We start from the raw sequence: 24590 nt of genomic DNA, 5'->3' as shown, positions 1-24590 counted from the left end.
TTCAATTAAAATGAAAACTTCAAAGCATGAAGAGATGAAACAGATTTGTATTGCCCACTTCTAAATAATTTCAGATTGAAGGATATTGGATAGACCTGGGAAATGAATGTGTGATTAATCCAGTCAAAAATTAAATGCTGTCTATTATTAGTCCAAATATTTGCTATGATCAGAAGTGCTCTGGGAGTACAGAAGAGAAAGAGAACATGGCTAAAGTAAGCTTCCCATTTAAACAAACAAATATTTACATTTACAGAGAGTGATATCAGATAGGCTACTTCTATAATTGTCTCTTTACATTCTGGTAACTCTTTATTGCTAATAGGCTGAAATTATTTAATGTGTATGAATGTGTACAATTTTATTTACCACATGGGATTATATTTTGTATATTGTTCTTTCCTAATCAGTGATGCAGAGCAATTTAATGAATATTAAACCACTGAGTTCATTTTAACTAACAGGCTGATATTGTATGCTCTGCTCATTTTAATGAGCTGACAGTTATCATCAACAAAGAAGTTTTCAGAGGTTATAGAAGTTAACAATATGTGCAGAGCCAACTTGCCAACATGCTAAGATGCAGAATTACAGAAACATATTGATGGAGAAAATGGATACTGCTGAGGAAATAAATAAATTATATTTCCTTATGGCACTGCAAAAGTTAAAAAAAAAGTCTAAAAATAACAAAGAAAAATAGGAATATAAATAATTTTAAAAAATTAGATTGTCAAAAAGCTAACAAACCAATCTTATGATTCTATTGTGCATGGCAAATAGATCATCATTACTGAAAGAACCTCTCATTTCTACTTAAGAGATGTCATTGTATAAAATTTGCAGCCACTATATTTTTTTTTAAAAATGTGAAAAAAATGGTATAACTATAGATAGAAATAGCTTAGGAGAATTCACAGTAGTGCTAAAAATATCTAGATTACATAAGAGGAAGAACACATTTCATAAAAGCATTGTGTAATATTCAACCCTCACGTAACCATCAGTTTGTAAGTTGCCATGACAGACTATTTTTCTTCAATTATTCTATTTCTTAAGCATCAATTCAAACATCATTTCAGTCTCCTTCTTTTTCCCCATTAATTTGCTACAGATAGAAAAGAAATTGTACATTCAGAAACATATATTTGAGAGTTCAGTTATGTGTTGTTTTAGCATTAAACTTTTCTAAATTACTGAAGTTGTAGTGATAGTAAATTACAGCTGAAACAAAACAGCTGCATGAGTTTGCCTTTGCAAGTGAATCATTTTTTAGTAAAGAAAATTATAAGCAAATTTCATGCTGCCCTAGATGCAAACAAAATGGTAGGCAAATACACAAGAAGGTAAAGCACAGAAGAAAAAACTGTTTCAGTTCAAAATAGTTTGAAGCAACTAACAATGCCAGCTTTAAAGATACTAGAGCTAATAAAAGTTGTAAAAAAATTTTATCACATTTTCATTATCATTTAAGATATTTAATCGTAATATATATTAAGATTTTGTTTGCCTTTTTTCATTTATCTTTTCTCTCCCACTTTACATTCTTTTCCTCAAAAGCTAAAAAAAAATAATAATAAAAAAAGTCTTGATTGAAAATCCATGAATAACAAAAGTGCATGGAACAGGTGTAATCTTTCTTAGTGTACAAAGGCGTTTGATTAAATATGATGGAAGCCTAATGACTACAGATCTTAGCCAAAGTTTAGGCAGATTCACAAGATTAATTAGTACCTATTGATAAAGAATGCCTGGATGTGGCTCTAAGACAGATGTAATTATGTGTTGACTTTTTTCAATTTGAACATATATATAAAGTAGAAACCACTTTAATTTGAAGTGCATTATTTATACTAAGACAGCAAGAAAGCTACTTTAAATCTGAAGATAAAACACATTTTAACCTCAGATAAAGTACACCACCAATCAAATCAAGAGAAATCTTGATTTCACACATAACAGAATCAGGTCTTCTGTAGTTAAAAGTCTTGGACACTTTCCACTACAATGAAGTGGATGTAAAATTTACTTTTGCTGTACCTTGTCTCTATTCCCATCCATGCCACTTTTATTTAAAGTTACCCCTTCTACACCATTGTATTGTATTGTGCATGGAATTACATGCATGAAACAGCTAATATATTGGAGTCAGTAACTGCAGGAGTGTATTGCTATAGAATTTTCTTTTAGATTTATACAACAAATATTTAGAAAAGAAAAAGAAATCAAAATTATTATCACTTATTTGCTTCATTTTTAGAATGGGATAGCCCTGGGTAAATGAGGTGTAATATATATATTTATTTATATGAATGATCAATATGATTTCCATGTCTACACAGATCTTACTTGAGAACACATAATTTGGGTTGTAAAAGATAAATGTATATTTTATATATTATTATATTGTAGCGTTTCTAACAAAGTAAATGCAGGTATATATCAAAGGAAAAAAAAAAAGTTGCATTTCATTCATATTCTAATGATAAAGGAAAGTAAGTAAGGATAGGAAAAAAGAAGGGAAGAAATTGTGCACTAACTTGGCAGCTGACATCCATTCCAGCCTCCAGAAGCACCTGCACAACAGCTTTGTGGCCATTACGTGCAGCAAGATGCAAAGGTGTGTGTTTTCTTGTATTACAGTTCATCAGGTTTGGATATGCTTTGATGATCATTTTTACAACACGCAGACGTCCATAAAGTGCTGCCAGATCCAGAGGTGTTTCTAGTTTGTTGTTCCTTATTGTAGGGTCTGTTAGCTCTTCCAACAAAACAGCAACTACTTCTGAATGACCATATTGAGCTGCACAATGCAATGCTGTTTCATTTTCATTGTTCTGTTAAAATAAAACAAAAGCTTCAGAAATTCATGTTTAATCACACAATGGAATGGCTCTGCTTGCATAAATTGCCTCCATGAGATAACTACCTAGGCAGGGTTTGCAATACAATGTATGCTAATACATGCTAAATACTTCAGAATGACTCCACTAAAATTTTACTAATAATACATCAATACTTCAGCTTTGTGAGTCTCAAACAGATCAGGTCACTGTGTGTCCACATTGTTCCCAATAAATTTTTAACAACATGACCCCCAAAAAACATGTTGCTCATGATGATATGCCAAAACCTGTAACCCTTCTGGATTCAACTGTTTCTGAAATCATAGCCGAGTCCTTCACTTAGAAATACCCTGACACTTAAGTCTCTCTTCTCAGTTTTAAATCATAGAATTTGGTTATTAGAGTAGTAAAAATACAGAGAAAAACTGTGTAATAAAAGTATGTCAGGCACAAGGCTACTTTCATATATCACTATAAAAGTTACTATAAAGACAATAATCAAAGCTTGGAAAAAGGTAAAATAGCAACTGTCAATATTCGAAAGACTTTGCATATGACATTTTAAGGAATATGAGTATTTGTATGCTGTGGATGGTGTGTGGTTTTCTTTCATAAAACAACTCCACCCTCAAGTCTTTCCCCCAAAATATTAAAGAATCTTAATAATAAATAAATATTGGGAATAAGCAGGATTTCTTAACGGCTTTCTTCCAGTTCTGCTTGTATACTTGCAGTCCCAGACAAGTAAGTTCAAGCAGAGAGGAAAGAAAGAATTTATAAAGCTCTCTGAATTCTGTATGCCATCTATATTATTAATATATCATATGTAGTCACTATGAAGACTTAAAAGAGGCTAGACACTATACATTTAAAAACTATGTACATCAACTGCCTCTTCTGATATATCATGTATAAAATTTTGTGACAGTTGAAAAGGTTTTAAAAGTAGAAACCCAATAAGCCAATGTACCATATAAAGAATTACAAATTTAATGTAAAATCAAAAGAGATACTAGGGAAGCAAAGAAATACAGTTTTGAAGAAAGAAGAGGTAAGTCTGAATGAACAAGCTGTATTTCTAAAGGAAACAACTGAAGAAAGTTCTGGGAACAAGAGGTGAAAGTAGGTAAAAAATGTCTTTTGAAAGACAGAAACAGTGAGAGAGTCAGAGAAATGAGGGTTTGGGTTTTACTCAAAAGCTAGCCAGGATGGTTGCATAGTAATATCTAGAAAGAAAATATTTACTTTATTATTGTTGTTGTTATTGTTAATGTTGCTGTTGTTGTTGTTATTATTATTATTATTATTATTATTTCCTTGTAACATTGCTCCTAATTTTATAATCAAGAATTGAAAACTCTGCGTTATGATTTTAACATTACTATTATTTTAATCTCATTTTGTAATTCAATATGACTCAGATGAACCTGGGAGACAGAAGACACAGATCAAGAGATTCAGAAATATTTATGCTGCAAATAAACTCTTCAGGTAACTGCAACACCATACAAGTTTGAGGATCCCAAAGAAGGTAATGTATTTCCTGCTAAGCTGCAAGACATAAATTGGAAAGTAGGAAGAGACAGGTACAAAGTGAGAGGTTTCCATTGGTAGGTAAGACTTGATGAGTAATAATTATTTGAATTATTGTGAATTGTTCAGACCACCCATGGTCTTTCCTCTATTACTAAAACTGTAAATTCAGGTAAAAATATGTACTATCACAATACTACATGGCTGCAATGATTTACCAACTACCTGTGATATGCTTTCTGAGTTCTTCTGAAGCCTAACATATCCTTTACAGGATAGAGACAAGGCCCAAGACTGGACAAAACAAATTAGTTTTTGTACAATGGTATACCCACAATTCGCAGGCATAGTCTATTGGAATATATTTATACAGTTTATTAGAACCTATTTATAAAAGCACAGATTTTCAATATTTCACGGTCAGAACCATATAAATTAACAGGCTATTGCGGTATAATGTTGTGTACAATTACCACAATTAAGTATTAAAATCAGATGATTATGGTAATTTCTGCCTGCAGTTACAGTATTTACATATCCAATGGAAATAGTTCCACAAAGAAATTAGATGTATAACTATCTCCACATTCTGAGAGGTAAATAGTGAAATACACATTTAGTATATAATTGTCAAACAAATGTATCTATCTCTTCAATATCTGCTTATGTTTGATTTTTTTTTTCAAGCGTTTCTGAATAATATGTAAATTATTTGGAATCTTATGCCAATATTATATTATAAAAATATTCTCATTAAAATTTCAGAGACATAAGATTTAACTTGGCTGTGGTCATTTTCTCAAAAAATGGTGACTGGCCAATTTCAGCATCAGATATAGACATAGAAACCAATTGGTCCAAATTACTGCTGCTGCTCAGTAAACTGAAATTTTCTCCCTCTAAATAGAGAATATCCAGATGAATTTTCATGCAAGGGCATATTTACAAAAAAGGATGTTTTAAAACAGCATGGAGCATAAGACCATCTGTAAATCTGAACAAAATTTAATTATTTTCAAATTAACATTGTTGAACGTTTTTGTATGGTTTGTTCTTCACATTTGCCAAAGTAAATCTACATTTCAGTTAATAAAATGTCAAACTGATTCAAAATCAAAATGAATCAAAATGAAATAGGTAACAAAGAAATAAAATAGAAGAATCCAACCTGGACAAACACAGTATTTGAATTACCTACATTTATGCAGCCATTGCATTGCGTTTATTGTTATCAGAACTGAAAGGTACTACCTAATTAAAACTTAATAATATGACATTCTTCCCTCCTTAAGATATAAATTAATGAACTCAGTTCAGGAATAAAAGACAGAATAATTTTTAACTTTCAAAAAAAGAATTACAACTTGTTTAACCATCCTCTAAAATTTTAATTTTATCCGCTTTAACAATTTAGTTGTGTTTACATGAAATAAATCACCTTGGAAACAAACATTTTTCCTGAGGAGAGAGGACAGACTTTTTAAGTAGGTTTTGACAGAGCCTGCCATCTTCAAATTCAGGAAAGGAGCGAGTGCCTACTGATAGATAGAGTAGGTTCAGCATTACCAGGGAGACCCCTAAGATGGAGGGGATTATAACAGTATATTTACACTGATGTCTCAGTAAGTGTTATGAGCTTCCTCCTTAAGATATTTGTTTATAGAAGACACACAGTAAGAATTAAAACAAACAAAATAAAACAAAGCAAAACAAAAAATAAAATACCCTGACATATGATGATAAGAAACGTTGCTAGTTTAAAAGCTGCTGTTACGTGATTTCTTTGGTCACAAAAATGATGTTACTTCTGACTTGTCTAAACTTTTCAGACAATTCTTACTCAGGTGTAACCTTTAAGGTACTTTTTGTCCTTGTATCTCTGAAATAGCTTATTATTTAAAAAAATAAAAATAAAAAATTTGGAAGACGCGAAAAATTATTCCTGAAGAATTTCATCATAATTTAGTACTATTGCCTACATTTTCAAGCCCAAACATAAACAGTTGTTCCTCAAGTACAGAAAGTTTGTGAGTTAACACTCATTAGCGTGAGCAAATAACCTGATATGAAAATGAGTCTGCATGCAAGTTAACATCATGTGATTAGATCTTCAAATCTGGTATCCAAGGACTAAATACTGCACATAGTACTGAAGAAATAGACTAGAATTCTGTTCAAAATTTCAGATATTGATTTCATGTTAGAAACTACAGAACAGCTGTTAAGACGAAAAGCAGAGACCTGAGGATCAGAGCAAACAAGAGATACAAAATGTAAGACCAAAGGAGAAAAACAGACCATTATTATGCAAAATAGAACAAAACAGAAGTCCTTAAAATTCATAATAATATTTTAACCAAATAGTTATTCCTATAGCCCAAAGGGCCTCTTTCAGAACTAAAGAAGGTACCTTATAATTCATCCCTTACATGGGTCTCTTCATGGGCATGATCTTGGCATTTTCTAGCCTTTCTCTGAATCTGTTCTCTTCCATATACAGCCAGAACTTAGACTTCTGTTGCTCCAAAATTGAATAGTGTCTTCAAAACATTGTGTCTGGTCAGTATTGCAGGTTGTATTACATAACTGAGCTAAGAATGCATGCCACCACAAAATCTAGATCGTATTTTAAGGTCTATTAATTAGAGGACAGATTAGCAAATCCATTGTACAGAAAATTATTATAGATTGCCAGTCTGATAGTGAAAAGGTACAGGAGATATCCAGGAAATGAATGTCTCCTATGAATATTATATAGGTCCTCGTAAAGCCAGTAAAAAACAATAGGCATATGCAAGACTTTGATTGCACAGTTCTGTAGTTCTTTATTTTTGCCAAGCACATTTTAAAGCTTTTGAAGTCCATGCAAGTATTGTACAAGCAATAATGACTATCAGATAGTGATTTTACAGACCTTTCCAGAGAATGCTCAACATCTTTATTATCTGAACATTTTGACAATGAACTTTAAAAGGCAGACTTCCCTAAATCGCCAAGCCATTTCTTTGTCACATAACCCCATGTAGTTACCAAGCAAGACTTTTTTTTTTTTTTTATGAAAACTTTTGTGCTACTGCCTCCATTATGAAAGAAGAATTAAAGTTACATAGGATGGAGCACTGGGAAAGTTTGAAAAAATCTGTATATATAAGGAAATTTGCTCAATAGTCTAATAGAGATAAAATGATACAAAAATAAGGCTTCAATGATTAAATAATTACATAGAGAAAAAAATATAGAAATAATATATTCAAGATAGAAAAAGAAATGATCTCAGAATGGTCTGTCTTCATCTATTATAGCAGGTAGGCTGTTTGCCTGAGAAGTTCCACCACTATATGTTAATATTTAAAAAAAAAAAAAAAAAGTTTGCCTGATTAATTCAACAAGTAGCATGTCATTGTAACTAATTACAATGGGAATTAAAGTGCTTTCCTGGATGTCTAGGTCAAGGGTTGAGCGATTTTACAACAGCAACTCTAAACAGAGCCAAGAATGACAAAAGCTCTTGGGAACAACATTGTGACTTCATTGTCCATTCCCTTTGAGGAATGAAACAGTTTTTACATGGCACACAGATTTATACAGTTTATGTGGAAAAATAACTAATGGCATCCTTCTTACCATATGTCAGTACTGGACCTGTCTAATTTGAAAATCAGATGGTTTATAATTGTTTACAACAGAAATGTAATATAATGACAAGTGTTTTACTTAAACTAGATATCAGTTTTAAGAGGAGAAATACTCATATATAACCTAGTTGGACTTGGACATTTCCCTCTCCCTGTAGTACCACTATATTTATTTACATTTCTCTTTAAATCTACAAAAAAAAAAAAAAAAAAGTACGGAGATACAGAAATTCTTTACTGCATGATACTCGGATCCATTACTACTTTTTCTTTCTCAGTGCAGTTTAAGCCTCTGTATTCTAATTCCTAATAAACATGTTTGAATGAGCATCTTTATTAAAAGATAAATTATGAAAAAAAAATTGAATCTATATTGTCCTTATATGGATAAGAATAATTTGGAGAATACTTGGATTTAGATAGACTTTTTCAAAAAAATAATTTTCATAAAAGTTATTGGCATAATTTCTAATTGAATTTCTATGGAAATATGCCTTTACTTAATAAAAAAATATTTTTTATTAAAAAAATAAAATTTTAAAAGTTACTGTGTAATTTAGTTGATTATTTTAAACAAAAGTCTTCTTCAAATTTATTGCTGCAAATGGATCAAATCAGTTCAATTGCATCTGAACTTAAAAAAATAAATAAATCTAAAACGAGTATAATAGTAGTTGCAAGGGAAATTCCAGAGTTCATGTGCATATTCTCCAATTTAAATTGGGGAAAAAATATCAAATGTAGAACATGAAAATGATCGCTTTTTTTCAGGTACCTTTGGAACTGAATTTGTATTTCTGGAAGTCACTGATGTGTCATTAAGAGAAGCATGTGATGCCTATATTTTATCCTGATGTTTTGGGCAAGTCAGTAAATATATAGATGTTAGGCATTTACAGATGGAACTGAGCTTGGCAAGGGATGCAAAGAATAACAAGGGATTCTATAGGTACATTGACCAGAAAAGAAAGGCTAAGGAGAGCGTACCCCCTCTGAAATACCAGGAGGGAGAACTGGTAATGACAGACATGGAGAAGGCTGAGGTACTCAACAACTTCTTTGCCTCAGTCTTTACTGGCAGTCTGGCTTTCAGTGTCTCTCATTTTCCTGAACCTGTAGTTGTGGGCTGGGGCAGCAAAGTTCCTCCCATTGTAAGCAAAGAGCAAGTTCAAGACCACCTGATGAAACTGAACTGGTACAAGTCTGTGGGGTCTGATGCCATACTTCCCAGGGTCCTGAAGTAGCTGGCTGATGGAGTTGCCAAGCCACACTCCGTTATATTTGAAAAGTCCTGGCAGTCAGGTGAAGTCCCTAGTGACTGGAAAAGGGGAAACACCACTTCCATATTTATACAGAGTAGAAAGGAGGAGCCAGGGAACTACAGACTACTGAGCCTCACCTCTGTGCCTAGAAAGATCACAGAACAGATCCTCCTCGAAGCAATGTCAAGGTACATGCAAGTAAAAGAGGTGATCCAATATAGCCAGAATGGCTTCACCAAGGGCAAATCATGCCTGACAAATCTGGTGGCCTTCTATCGTGGTGTGACTGCATCAGTTGAAAAGGGAAAACCAACCAAAGTCATCTACCTGGACTTCTGAAAGGCCTTTGATATGGTCCCACATGACATCCTGATCTCCAAATTTGACCGATATGGATTTGAAGGGTGGACCATTCAATGGATAAGGAATTGGCTTGCAGGTCACACCCAGCAAGTGATAGCCAATGGCTCTTTGTCCAGGTGGAGGCCGGTGACAAGTGGTGTCCCTCAGGGATCTGTCTTGGGACCGTTGTAGTCTAATATCTTTATCAACATAGACAATGGGATCAAGTGTATTGTCAGCAAGTTTGCAGATGACACCAAGCTGATTGGTGCGGTTGATACAACAGAAGGAAGGCATGCCATAGAAAGGGACCTGGACAAGCGAGAAAAGTGGGCCCATGTGAACCTAATGAGGTTCAACAAGTCCAAGTGCAAGGTGCTGCACCTGGGTTGGGGCAATCCCAGACATGAGTACAGACTGGGAGAAGAACTCACGGGGAGGAACCCTGAAGAGAAGGACTTGGTGGTTCTGGTGGACAAAAAGCTCGACATCAGCCAGAAGTATGCGCTTGCAGCCCAGAAGGCCAACTGAATCCTGGGCCGCATCAACAGATGTGTGACCAGCAGGTCAAGGGAGATGATTGTCCCCCTCTGCTCTGCCCTTGTGAGGCCCCACTTGGAGTGCTGCATCCAGATCTGAGGCCCCCAGCACAAGAAGGATGTTGATCTGTTAGAGTGGGTCCAGAGGAGGGTCATGAAGTTGATCAGAGGGCTAGAGCACTTCTCCTACAAAGAAAGGCTGAGAGAACTGGGGATGTTCAGCCTGAAGAAGAGAAGGCTTTTCAATACTTAAACAGGACTTATAAAAAAGATGGAGAGTGACTTTTTGCTCAGGCAAACAATGATAGAACAAGGGGGAATGGTTTTAAACTAAAAGACGGGAGATTCAGATTGAGTGTTAGGAGGAAGTTCATCACTCAGAGGGTGGTGAGGCACTGGCACAGATTGCCCAGAGAAGCTGGGGATGCCCCATCCCTGGAGGTGTTCAAGATCAGGTTGGATGAGGCCCTGATCTAGTGGGTGGCATCATTGCCCATGGCAGGGGGGTTGGAACTAGATGATCTTTAAGGTCACTTCCAACCCAAGCCATTCTGTGATTTAAATATTATTAATGCATCCTGTACTCTTTTCCTTCACATTTCAGAAGAAACGTCAAACAGCATTAAGGAAGTTTGAGTGTTCTTTATGACTATTACAATTTGACACACTGAAAAAATCCACAGTGCATTAAATATATAAATGTAAGTAAAATATGTGCTATGTTCAGAAAGAAAAAGAGGAATATTCACAAAACAGAGAACACCACCTAGAAATTTCACAAGCATTCATATTTTTTCTTGTAAATGTTTTGCTATTCACATTTTCCCAATATATATTTAAAATATATTTTGAACTTTATATTTCTTCCTGATGTGATTCATCTTTTTCCATGAGATTATATGTTCATTCTTTCCTATGTTTATATTGAACACTGCATATTGAGCCATATGTGACTGTTATTATTAACCTTTGTGTATAATAGGATTTCTTATCAGTTACATTAATTTTGTGATTAGAGTTGCCAAAATAAATGTTTGTACTACCAAGATGTCTTTACATAAACAAACATGTAAGTAGTTGGAGTCTTAACAGCACACATTTTTATTACATTTGGTATTCATTTACTGACAAATTTTGATCTCTTACTACCTCCTTAATCTTCATACACTCCATAATTTACCTATTTTCAGGTCTTCGTCGATGAAGCTTGAGCCATTATTTGTCATTTCACCACATTTTGTAATTTAAAACATACATCATTTGGTTTACGTGTCAACTAAGATTGTTGTATTAAACAGTTATGGAATTATCTTGCATATTTGTTATGCTATAACTATCTTCTATATGTAGAATTACCAGCCTACATTCCACCACCCCCATGAAATAATTATCATTTAACTGTAAGGCTCTTTACTTTTTTTTTTTTTTTCTTAACTTTATGTGAGAGGAACAGTAGGGGGCATTCAGAGCTTTAGATGCTGGATATGATCCTATGATATTAGTTAACTGCATTTTAAATGTGTAGAGAGCAGTTCAATTAATTTACAGTATACCATATTAAATCCATTAATAAATTTAATATACATTTATGCATCATAAGCTTCTCATTTACTTCTTTGTTGAGTTATTCAATCTTACTCTCATTTAAGTGTTTAGAAGTATTTATTTCACATGGAATTTTAATAAAAAAATAAAAGCAAAGACATACTACATATTAACTGCAACAGTTTGTTTTTTTTTTAATGAATAAATTTATTTTCTTAAGCTGAAAGCACATAAATTCTTAATCTGATCCTTACAAAAAATAATAATAGTAATAAAGTCTGGCTTGAATACATTATTTGCTGTAGTGAAAAGTATCAGGAAAGTATCAGGAAAAAATGGCTGTCCTTGTCCCAAGGGGTAGGGGTAGGGGTAGGGGTAGGGGTAGGGGTAGGGGAGGGGGAAGGGGAAGGGGAAGGGGAAGGGGAAGGGGAAGGGGAAGGGGAAGGGAAGGGGAAGGGGAAGGGGAAGGGGAAGGGGAAGGGGAAGGGAAGGGGAAGGGGAAGGGGAAGGGGAAGGGGAAGGGGAAGGGGAAGGGGAAGGGGAAGGGGAAGGGGAAGGGGAAGGGGAAGGGGAAGGGAAGGGAAGGGAAGGGAAGGGAAGGGAAGGGAAGGATGTTTTTATAAACTGTGCTTCAGCTGCACAGATCTAAGAACTGCTATGGCTGCTGTGAGAAGCTACATGCCTTATTGACCCTATCAGCAAATAAGCAAAAACTTTAGAAACATACAGACTCAAGAATGCAAAACACAGGTATTCAGATGAAGACGACACTCTGGTGTTACTTGAAGATGTATGGGTGGAGTTGGCTTCATATGAATATGGCATTCCCCTCATTCTGTGATGTGGATAATATTCTCCTGTGTAGAGTGCTATCTAGCAGGGTAATGTCTAGGTGCTATCAAAGTGATCCACTACTAAAGCTAGCCATTGTCTGGAGCAGAACACCAGGGGATTTATAAAGTTAGAACTGTGTATGGGTGAGTTTAACTTCAAAGTTTAATATGATTGAGACTTCTTTAAGGGTCCAATTCTTATAAGAATTGCTCACACATTTTCCATTATGAAATTTTTGAGTAAAATGGAAAATCAGCAGGGGATCTGAACACCAGACCTTTCTTCAGTCTATGGAGTATAGAACCAGGTACATCTCTGCTTATTTGCTCCAGTAATCAACCAGAGAAACTGGACCCCACACATAATCAAGCTCAAAAATATTGTAAAAATTTGGATGTGTGGGGGATTGGGAAGAAACGGGTTTGAATTTACATTTCTCTTTCTGATCTTAATGAAATGCTTTTCAGCATCCCTCTCTCTGAAGTTCCTGCATAGCTTCCAGGTTTCTGTCAGTAGAGCATAAGGAATTTCTTCAAGCAAATGGATAACATGCAACCAGAAAGTTGCTTATTTCTAGTTTGCCACAGAAATAAAATAGAAGAAAACCTTCACATTGACAAATGATAATCCTGTAATTCAACAGGCTCCATCCTGCATGCAACACCTGATGAGAATTAGGAGCTTACAGAAACTACTAATCTGCAAATCAAACCATAGAATGACAAGTTTTGTTTCTTGTACTTTTTCTTGGATGAGCCAGGATTTCCCAGAAGTCTTATAGTATTATAGGATTTCCCAGAAGTCTGTCACATCAGTGGATTTTATTAGTTTATTTTCCTTTATTTTCTCCACTAATACTTCATATTCAAATCATAATTATTGTATGGATTCCAATGGCTAAGTGTATAACCTCACATATCACATAGATTATTCAAGGGATGGCATCTCCCATTGATTTGGTTTGATATTTAGGTCCACAATATTTTTCTTTCTTTCAGTTTGCTTTCCTGACACACTAATTTAGACAGTGTGGGTGCCATTCATTTGTCAGATTGTACTTTGCTACTTGAGATGCTCTAGGATATCCTACCCAGAGTCCAGCAGCCACTCCACAGGGACATGGAAATTGTGAGCTTCCTCTGCCATACCTTCCAACCTCTGCAGACATCTCAGCTGCTGCAAGGTCTTAGAAGGTACTGGATTTCTGTGTTAGGGCAAATTAATCCTGCCTTTGCTTTAGTCACCAGAATAACCCTGTTGACTCCTCTGATTACACTGACTAGACCTCTCTGGAATATAACAGTACACAAACAGGACATGTAAACACTAAGAGGTAGATCTGAATCTGGAGCTGACTCCCACCTTTGTATTCTGATAACCTTTTGATTACACTGTGAAATTCAATAACTTATGGTTAGTACTCATATTTAAAAGTCCACCTCCAGTCCTCAAGCAGTTCAGCTGATTATAGATGGCATCAGATCTCCTATTTCTGAATATTAATCCTACAAATAGACCTTATAAGTGTACACAGAATGAAAACAGGTGTGCCATATGCTTGACAACAGAATGCAATGTATTTATCCTGCCCTTACCCACATTAATACTCTCATCATTTTTCCTAATATTTATATGTCTTTTCCGCTGTACATGCCAGGCAAATTAATCCATTTCTTTTTGGATATGTGTGTATATGTACACACATATGAAAACACAGTTCATGTGGTTTGTCCTTTATCTCTGCATATCAGTACATTTACAGTGCACTCAAAAAATACCAACAATATTAATCTTATCACAAAGTTTTTTTGTGAATTTGATATCTAATAAAGTAAAAAAAAAAAGAAGATAGCATTAATGCAAATTTACATTAATATTTCCAATGCATTAGGTATAGTATGTCTTCATATGATTTTTCAGAAACAAGCAGAAAGATTTTTCATACTCTTTAAATCTAGTATTTTTAGGTCAGTGTCCAACTAGAATCTGGTATGCATATTTTGGAAGATCTTCGTAGTCTTGGAGAAGGAATTACTGGAATGATGGAAAACAGATTTTTTTTTTTTTTTAATTTGGCTATAAATTTGCCAGACCTAAAGAGTATGTGCGGCTCTATTCTGATGATGTACACAAATATTTTTAATCACTTCACCTGTTCATTCACTCTGGAGTGTGATGGCCCATGATGGATGAGAATCTTCACAATGTCTACATCTCCTCTCCAGGCAGCCAAGTGAATAGGAAAATAACCTTTATTATCTGCCACATTAGTTGATGCTTCATACTGAAGTAATTTGAGAACTATATCCCTGGAAAACAGGAAGTAAATCTAAAAATTGATGGGAAGCTTATTTTGTTAAGTTTTACATGAACATACATATTACCAAATTTTTTACCCTGAATAACAGAAAAAAAAAAAAGTTATTGAAGTAAAACAGCTATAAAAATGAAGACCAATCATTTCTAAATATTAAATAGACAGGAAAATATAGCCAAAATGTGCAGCCTATGTTATGACTATAAATGAAACACTTGACTACAAATGAAGATTGTAGTAATACATGAAGGTAAATCCCAAGACAGTTGTTCTTCCAACCTTGATGGAACCTTATTTAATTGCCTATTGTGGGTAAAATGTGGCAAAGAAGAGTGAATATATACAGGTCAAAAGGAAATCCCAATTGTCTCCAAAAGAAGTCATAGAGATATTGGAGTCATCTCATCTAAGCCTTGAGGGAGACTTTAAACTGAATTTTGCTTATCGCTGGTAAGGTCGAATAGCATGAAAACGGCTAAGAAAGAGTAGCTCCACTAAAAAAGACTTTTGCTACATGGAAAGTTCCAGAAAAGTGACTCCTCAGAGAGACTTCTTAGTGCAAATAAGGTTTGAAAAGCCTTCTCATGTCACAATAGTTGGTCTTGCAGTAGGTAGTCTAGTAGGTAGTCTAATGAAGGTTAGAGCTACAAAGTAGTTTGAAAGGGACACAAATCAAAAGAAACTGAAATTGAAATACTTTGGGGAAAAACAAACACAAAACAAACAAAGAAAACAATGCTCCACAATTTATAGATGTCGATGTACAGAAACAATTGGCAGAAGAAGTAGTTCAGAATTTTCTTCAGTCATGTAATTCTGATCCACAATATCTGTTTTAAAACACATAAACATGTACACATTTTTACCAGGAAAAGCTTCCTGGATCTGGAAGAGAATTTCAAGTCAAATACAATAAAAATATGATAAGCTGTGCCCCAGCAGACTTGATTGAATAGTGGACACTTACTTGGAATGCGAAAACTTAGACTTCAGTCCCCTGTTGTCAAGTTACAAAATATTACACATTCTTCAACCTTCAAGAATGCCCTGACCTATCATACTTTTCTAGGGTGGGTCTTTTTCCGTGCTCCATAGGAACTTTCTGATCTAAGTTTGAGAGAGCAAAATACTGAGAGTCCTTAGCCCAGTACAATTACTGGGCTAAGTAAAATTACTTAGGGGAGACTGAGATTCAAATCCCTGCCCCAGATAAGATTTAATTACCTATATAAAGCAGAATAGCTTCAATAGGAAAGAGAACCATCCCAGAATAACCAATGAGGAGGGAATTCATTGCGTACAATGATCAAACAGGCACTTGAAGCCTGGTGTCCAAGTGTCCCAACCACAAATAGCTGCTTAGGTCACTGAGTCTTATGCTCTCACTTTTCATGAAAAACTCTGAAATAGATGAAGTTCATCTTAGTGTAAAGAGTGAAAAATTAAAACCCCAGAAGAACCTCTCTTATGCAGGAAGGCTCCAGTCAAAATATTGTACCCACTATTGATTTTGAATATGAAGTTTCTATTCTGAAACAGAGAGTAGAGCTATTTGTTATCTGTGATGACTAATGAAATTAGAGATACAAGGTGTCTGTCCAATTCTGTTGCTGACAATGCTACCATTGTAGGGGGGTCAGTATGACGAGCTGGACAGGAGGTCCTGAACCATCATGATTTATCATGAAATACATTGTAATGTATTTCAATTTACTTTAATATACCAAACTATAAATATGGTTTCAGGAACTGCTCCTTACCCTGCTATGAGGATAAGGGGTTATAGCACCCAGTGACCATTATGATCTTTCCAAAAACTGCAGTTTTATCTACTGCTGTACACAAGTCCACATCTTGAAGTTCCTTCAGACTTCAGCAGAAGTTTGGCCAACATTGTAACTGAAAATACAATTTGGCTTTTGAATGCTTCAGAATTTCATTGTTTATATTGGTAGGATTCACTTGAAATATGCAATAAATTCAGCTTTATACCACAATATTTTTACTTTGCTGGGTAACTATTGGTTTATACTCAGTATTAAGTATCATAAAACAGTTCTAGTCTGTTTAAAAACTGAGAAATTTTTGCAAGCTAGGGCTTTGGCTTTTGACAATCAGAAATATGCAATTACAGGGGAAACAATCCATAAACAAGGGAAAATTAATTTTCCCCTTTTTAAAAATGACAGAGTTTAATATGTCATATTAAATTTAGAACTAATTCCTGGAAGCTAAAATATGCTGATGCGTGATTCTAAATCTTGCTACAGAATTGAAATTTTGGTAAATATATAATATCTAGTTTAATAGTATTTTAACATTATTTATTTATTCAGAAATAGTACATCATATTTTCACCAAAACATTAATCTGGTCTGCAGAAAATATGCAGGTCTCTAGAATATAATTAAATACATATCCTAAAGGTGTTTTTGTTGTTGTTTTTGTTGTGTTTTTTTTTTTTTTAAGCAAGAATGCAAAAATTGTGAAATGAATGAACTAAATGAGCTTAAAGATTCATGTTATCTTACAGACAGTCCAAAATCACTTTACAGTTACTGAAAATCACTCTCAATTTCAGTTGTGTTTTGACCAGTTCCTTATCTCCCACAGTGGAATAATCTAAAGCCTTATGTCAACATTTCCTTAAGTGAAAATTCAGACAGTGTTAACAACCTCAGTTTACAAACAGGACAGCTGGACTGCATTAAATAGGGTAGCTCTTACCTTGGTGATAGTGAGGTCCATCCCACTGGAACTTTATAGACTTTGAAAATCTTTCTTTCTTGGTTTGTCTTAATAACAACATGCAGTTGTCAGCATAATACAATGGAGGTAACATGGAATAAGGGTCAACTTGTAATAACAGGAGCTACACGCAACAAATTTCAAGGTGTAAAACCAGAATATGTAGCAAGTTTCCACAGCTGTTGTGTGTTTTTTTTTGTTGTTTGTTTGTTTGTCTGTTTTGTTTTGTTTTGTTTTAAACTGATACTTAAATTACTTAAAGAGTTCACCTGCATCGGTATGCCTGTGCAGTAGTACCCAGTGGGGATATTGCAGGTTTTCCCCAGGCCTGTAGAAGAATGCATGTGGTAATGGTAAAAACTACAGAGTCCCATACAAGGTGATGGACAGTTTTTTTTCTGTCTTCAAGTGCAAAACTACCAAGTGTTGTTTCATGCTAGTTTTACTTTGACAATGAATAACGTATATATTTTTTTCACAGTACTGTTTCCTTAAACATCCATTGTACTATATATACTATATATGTGTACGTCCACACACACAAGTATACTATATTTTCTGTTGCATTTTCCCGCTAGCTGAAAAACACTAGAGCCACCACTAGCAGAAATGATAAGAAACAAATCAAAAACAAGTAAGAATTTGGAAGACCTGGTATAGAATCAATAACTTCTGAAATGCATTTCCCATTTGTAATTACTACATGGTGATATCAATGATGGTGTCAAAAATTCTTATATTACTTAAATAATCTTATCACCAAGAGGATATAGTAAGTCTGAATTTGCCACTTTTCAATGAAAATTTCAGTGCTATGCTACATATATCAAAGTACAGAGTTAAATATAATTCTACATAAGAACTAAACATGAGGTACTTACTTGTGTCCATTTAAAGCTGCATGATGTAAAGCAGTATAACCTGAACTGTCTGTGCAGTTTATATTTGGTCCACGCCAGATGCTGCAAATAAAGCACAATTTAAAGGTTTGGGTTTTGTCGTTGTTGTGGTGCTGGTTGTTTTTTGTTTCTTTTTGGCAAGTAAAGAAATATCAGAAATTCTATGTATAACTCATCTAAAGACTACTGCAACAAATGTGATTAGACTTTATAAGAGACAAATTATTTTAGAAAGACCTTAAAATAGCAAACATCATGTTGATATCAATATAATTTATTTATAAAATTTATTTTACATATTCAACGTTATAGAAGTCATGAACTTAATGTAGGGCAGTTCTCAAAGACTAATAACTATTCTGTCATTTCAATTAGATCTGTTCTTCCAGTATTACTGTGGTTATTACTCTGAGGTTATAATCTGATTTTGCACTATTTTTTTCATGAGTATGTATTAATTGTCTTTGGGTCAGTTAGTCTAGATTCATACAAAGATAAGACTAGTGAGAACCAATCATATTCTTTCAAGGGACACTAAATTAATACTTTGTTTGGTCTGATATTTTATTTCCCATTTTGACAGTTATGTTTTGACATAAATTATACATATTAAATAAATTAACGAACAGTGTTTTATTTTTGTTATCTTTCTATATTTTACAACACTTTTTTACAGTTAGCTTTATTGTATGCCCCATTTCCCAACCTATTATGGACTGCTCACAGAACAGTATAGGAGGTATTTTGTTTCAAAGAAGAAAATGTGACTGCTAATCTACCAAAAAAAAAACAAAAACTAGAAATTGGATACCAGAGGCAGATTGAGTACCTGCATTTCTTTTTTCTAACTGACTAAATTTGAAGTTGACAGTATAATTTGTGAAACCAATTTTATACCTATTTTTTATTTAGTAACAGAGTTTTCAGTCATTAGTATTACAACTTCCAGGATACATGATTATAAATCTTGAATTACAGTCTGTTTTCCTCAGCTTGTAATATACTGTTAACCAGTCATTGGCAAGCAATATATTCCTATTACTTCATACTTTAGAATTAAATGCTGCAGTTTAAAGAAAATAATCTGAAGCTAATAAGGAAAAAGATTTTTTTTCATGTTGTCATTTTTCATGATCTACATCAATAAAATGACATGCTATGATATATGCTTTTTTAAAATTCTGTACTACTGAATCTGTGTTTTATTACTGATGGAACGCTTGTTTCACAGAATGATGCCTCCTTCATTATTAATTATCATGATTAAATAGCTCATAAATTGCAACAGTTGTTTTCCCATAAATACTACATGCACACAGAATTATTTGTGTGATAAACTGTGTTCTGTAATTCTACTAAGTGAATGTAATTCTACATAATTCTGGGTACCTCACCTCTCCCTCCAATTTCACTTCTTGGAAAAACAGGACTAAAACATTTCTTTGAGCACAAAGAAGAAAAAAAAAAGTTTTTTTTTTTTTTAACCTTCTCATAAGTATATAGATGTTCTTTTCTAGTGATGGCAACTTCCAGCTGTAAAAGACACTGTAATTTTTTTCCAATTAATTTTTTTTAAAATTTCTTTAAATAGAAAAAATTGAGTCCTTGAAATGATAGGTCTTCCATAATAGACAGATGTTATTTATATGGCAAAGACAGGTAGACCTCATCTACTGGAAGGAAAGAAATCCCTATCTATTGATATTTTATAACCTCTTTTATAATTTTGCATAATACGTTATTAGTTATTTTCTTATGCATTCGATCCTACTTTCTTCCTTTGATTTGTACCAGTTCAGAGAAGAAAGAATCAGAAAACACAAAGTGGTATAGAAAGTCATACTTCAAATGTTAAAATAAATGTATAAACAATCAGAATACTAATTTACTCGGTTTTGCTTGCTTGCTTGCTTTGGTTTGGAGTTTTTAATATTTGTTTCCTCATTGTTTTTTCAAAATGCAGTTCATATATTATTCATGATGCATTTGGCCCTTCTTAAAACAAAACAAAACAAAACAAAACAAAAAACAAAAAACAGTTCTTTTCTCCCTTTATTTTCTCCTTTAATTCAGGCATGCTTTAATGTGTTGCTTTTCTTCCTCACTATGGTCTTAGGAAATATTTTTTAATACTGAAACTATACAGGATTTTTTTTCAAAACTGATACTATATAAATGCATCTATATGAAGCTTTACAGGACACCCAGGTTGGGATACAAAGGACAAAGGAGAGTAAGTAAATGCTGATGATGCAGAGAGATGAGACAAGGTGGAGACACTAATCACTGTCACCTCCCAGAAACACATGTTCAAAATCAGAACTTGGTTATCAAACTAAAGGAATCAGGAGACATGAGCAGGACTCAGCTGCAGGCATCTCTTCCCTTGTGCAGGAATCCCCTCCTAGGAGATCTTGCATTGCTGTAGTATTGCAACATTATTTCCTACAAAATGAATGCAAGTTCAGTAAATACAGTAGATATTTATGCTTTAATTACTGACAATCAAATTCAAATTGGACAGTTCATAAATAGAAATTCTTACCCCCCAAAACTACCAGATGTGGTGAATGCTTCATTTAAATATCTTCTCCTGTAATCAGAATATAGCAGGACAAAAGTATAGTGGTATATCAGCTCTGTAGAAACCATCTGACTTTAAAGAAAAGTGGGCTGGAGAAAGAGAGGAAGCCTAAAGACCCCTTCTTTGGCATCATACATATAATACATGATGAATTATCAAACATATCAATTTATCTGTGTATTAAGACACTTAAATAGTTACTGTGAAACCAACACTAAGGAGAACCTGGAACAAAATAAATTACAATTCAACCTCCAGAAAACATGTTCAGTGACAGGAGATTAACAGTTCTTTAGATTTCCATTAATATAGAATGTTCTGAAAAATATGTTTCTACTATTTCTCTGATGCAGCCAACAAGCAAGCTTCTTCATTTTATGTACTTTAGTAAGTTAGGGATTTTTTTTCCTACCTACATCACAAATTATGAAAATCTAAAATTCTTAATTAATTTGAAGAAATTAATCAAAACATTTTGTGTGTGTGTGTGTGGCAACAAACAAACAATCAGTTTTCTGTGAATGATGAGTTAGAACTCCGAGTTAAAACATGATCATCAATGATTTTTCTTCCATTATAACTTGCTGGAGTGAGGCTCAAAGAAACTATGTTATGCTACTTCAACTGCATTGCCAGAAGCAAAAAGACCTTCTAATTACAGTTTGTTCTCACTGTGGACAAAGAATATTGATCTTTTGAACTGATGTCAAATATTAATTGGAAATACTATTTACTTAGTAAGAAAATTATTTTTTCTTTTTTACAAGCTGAAGATAATTACATACAAAAAATTGCATTTCAAAAGTGATATGAAAATGACAGACTACTTAAGAAAAAGACAGTTGATTGATTTGGTTTTTTGCAATGCTCTTTGCCATGCTTTTTGCTATATGGAAAAAAAAAAAAAGTTGTGAAGTACTTGTTGTTACACACATATGAACACAAAAGAAAGGAAAAGTTAATTCACTTAAACTTCAGAACATAGTCACATTCCCTATCAACAGTACTAGAACATATGATTGTCTTTATATGATTGTTCTACCAAGACCAAAGGAAAATATTGTGGTAAAATTATAAGTCTTTAAAAGCTGACGAGAGCTGTCCGATGACATCAGTGTCTGTCGACCCACTGGTTTCACTTAAAGTTTATCTGACAACCAAGTGATAACACTCTCCCATTTCTTTCTTCTCTGAAATGATGTGGCAAGGAAGAGGATTGCACTGCCTGGATGGAATCAGTTCCTCCAGAGAAAAATGACAGAGCGCAGTGTTCAAGCCTGCATATTTTGAGGTCTAATTCATGAGGGCTGAGAGAAGCCTAGCATAGGCCTAGACCTTGCCCCTTCCATTCCTCTCCCCACCCTTCCCAGGTTTTCAATATCTTTTGAAGCTGTTCCCAGAGACCCACTGCTTCTTCACAACTACAGAAGTAGTGAATCTCATCTTTCCAGGTCAGTTCTAGTGACGGGAAATACTAAGCTTCACCCTGTTCCCATTGATATCAGTGGTAAACACCAAGCAGCTCATGTAAGTCCAGATTCCTTATTTTTCTTGTGTTCCATAGAATAAATATGGAATTATATATATGCGTATATATAGGTATTTCTGTTACTCTGAGTCAAAATCTTCCAAAATTTCCATGTCTATTGTTGCATAATCTGACATAAATACATTGCCAAAAGATATACATTGCCAGAAGAGCATATAGCCAGGTTCCTGTACTAATTATTGCTCTGCCTACATTCAGATATATTTTCAGTCATGTAAACTGAGCTTATTCAAGATATATGGACAATTTAAAGAGCAATTCTGAAAATGCAAATTTTTTACACAATATTACATATATCATCAGTTATTCAGACATAATTGCATTTTTACTTGCTATGAATCACAGCAAAATACTTCCCATTCTCTACTGTATGCACAAATAAATCAAATTGACAACCATGTTGCTCTAACCTCTTTGAAGTAATAATGTTATTTATCAAACATAGAAGTGCTTCTTTTTAGTAAATGTAATATTTTTTTCTTCCCACAGATTCTTCTTTGATGGGATCCAGTGTAATATAAGGTATATTACCCTGTATAAAGAATATATGTTCTTTTCTTGTATGGTTTTAACTATTATTTACACTGCTTTGCTGTCTTTGAAGTACATTTTCAAATTACTTTGGCTTTCAAATTACCAATTGGCTTTAGTGACACTGAGCAAAACCCCTTTTAGAAACTCACACTTTAAAGAATAATAAATACAATAAGGTAGTCAGAAGCAGAGCCAAAACCAACCTCCCAAATGCATTCTAGGATTATTTATGGGCAAGCACAATTATTGGTGTAAACTGACAACAATAGATGATATCTTGAACATCTTAGATATTTTCAGTATTGAAAACTGCTGTTGCATGTATGAACTGAGAGTTAAAAAGATCAAAATGAAAATAATCAATATGAGAAAATAAAAAAATAGTTTGAAAATAACTTTTACTTATTTCTACTCATTTAAAATTAATATTATTAACTAAATAAAAAGAGACTGGGTGAACCATTCTTTGAAACACTAATCTAACTTTTATAAGAAATTGTTCAAAATTTACTTTTGAAATGTAAACTGAAGTAGTTCTTAATTTATGGCTTTCATTTAAAAAAAAAAATCATTCTAGAAATGAAATTCTGCTATAAGTAGAACAATTATTTTGGAAAACAAACAAACAAACAAAAGTCATATTTGTGATAAGAAACCCAAAATAAGCCTGGCAAAGTAGTAATCTCTATTCCTTCAGTACAGAGAATTTTTCTTTTAGGCATATTGTAGTACATGAGAAGTCAGTACAATTGAGTAGCTACAATTTCTGTGAAAGTGTCAAATCAAATTTGTTGGAACACAATTAAAATACACATGGAGAGGTAATGTTTCTTGCATATAGAGGAAGGATAACTGTGAACATCCCATGAAAGTCAGGATGAAAGGGAGCTATATTCCTAATAACGTAACAAGGAATAGTGTGATTTCTTCCTGGGTAGGGATTAAAAGTCACCACACTTCGGACCAGGTCAGAATTTACTTATTTCTTGGTATATTAGAAGGAAACCTCCAACAACTGTATTTCATAAACCCTCTGAACATCTCTCTCTTAATATTTCAGAAGGGAAAGGGCAGAGAGACTATCCACTCAATTAACTTTTTTCTTTTTTCTTTTTTTTTTTTAAGTTTATTATATGTAATTCTGATTGTTTCACTGTGAAATGCATCTCAAACACATTTCATTTTTGAATGTGTGCATGTGCTTATCTTGTTTTGATTGCTGATGTCTAGTTGTGTCAGTGTAAAAAATAAAGCAAAAGTTTGTGGTCAAATAATTTGTGGGATCAAGTATGTTATTCAAGTTGAGGCTCTGAAGCAAATTATTGCATTTGTTTTCTTTAACTTTGATCTATTTACAGTTTGGGCCTTAAATAGTTTAAGCCTGGAAAAACATGGAACTTCACTGAACCATGTTATTTCCATA

General features: G+C 33.7%; 1 protein-coding gene across 3 annotated transcripts in view; it reads right to left on the bottom strand.

Moving 5' to 3' along the window:
* ANKS1B (ankyrin repeat and sterile alpha motif domain containing 1B) overlaps positions 1 to 24590 on the bottom strand; it is a 439810-nt gene that overhangs the window by 370731 nt on the left and 44489 nt on the right. For 2 of the 3 annotated variants that reach the window (XM_035551795.2, XM_050708106.1), the window contains exons 2-4: positions 18483 to 18563; positions 14689 to 14845; positions 2541 to 2837 (exon numbers count right to left, since the gene is read on the bottom strand). In XM_035551795.2, coding sequence (XP_035407688.1) covers positions 2541 to 2837; positions 14689 to 14845; positions 18483 to 18563 — 535 coding nt within the window. Of the gene's footprint in view, positions 1 to 2540; positions 2838 to 14688; positions 14846 to 18482; positions 18564 to 21045; positions 21094 to 24590 lie in introns of all 3 variants that reach the window. The other variant, XM_035551794.2, reaches the window with a different exon arrangement.

The sequence above is a fragment of the Cygnus atratus genome, chromosome 1 (genome assembly GCF_013377495.2).
Source record: "Cygnus atratus isolate AKBS03 ecotype Queensland, Australia chromosome 1, CAtr_DNAZoo_HiC_assembly, whole genome shotgun sequence".
Lineage (NCBI taxonomy): Eukaryota > Metazoa > Chordata > Aves > Anseriformes > Anatidae > Cygnus > Cygnus atratus.
The sequence above is the reverse complement of the archived record's forward strand: the minus strand, read 5'-3'. Positions and strand labels throughout refer to the sequence as shown.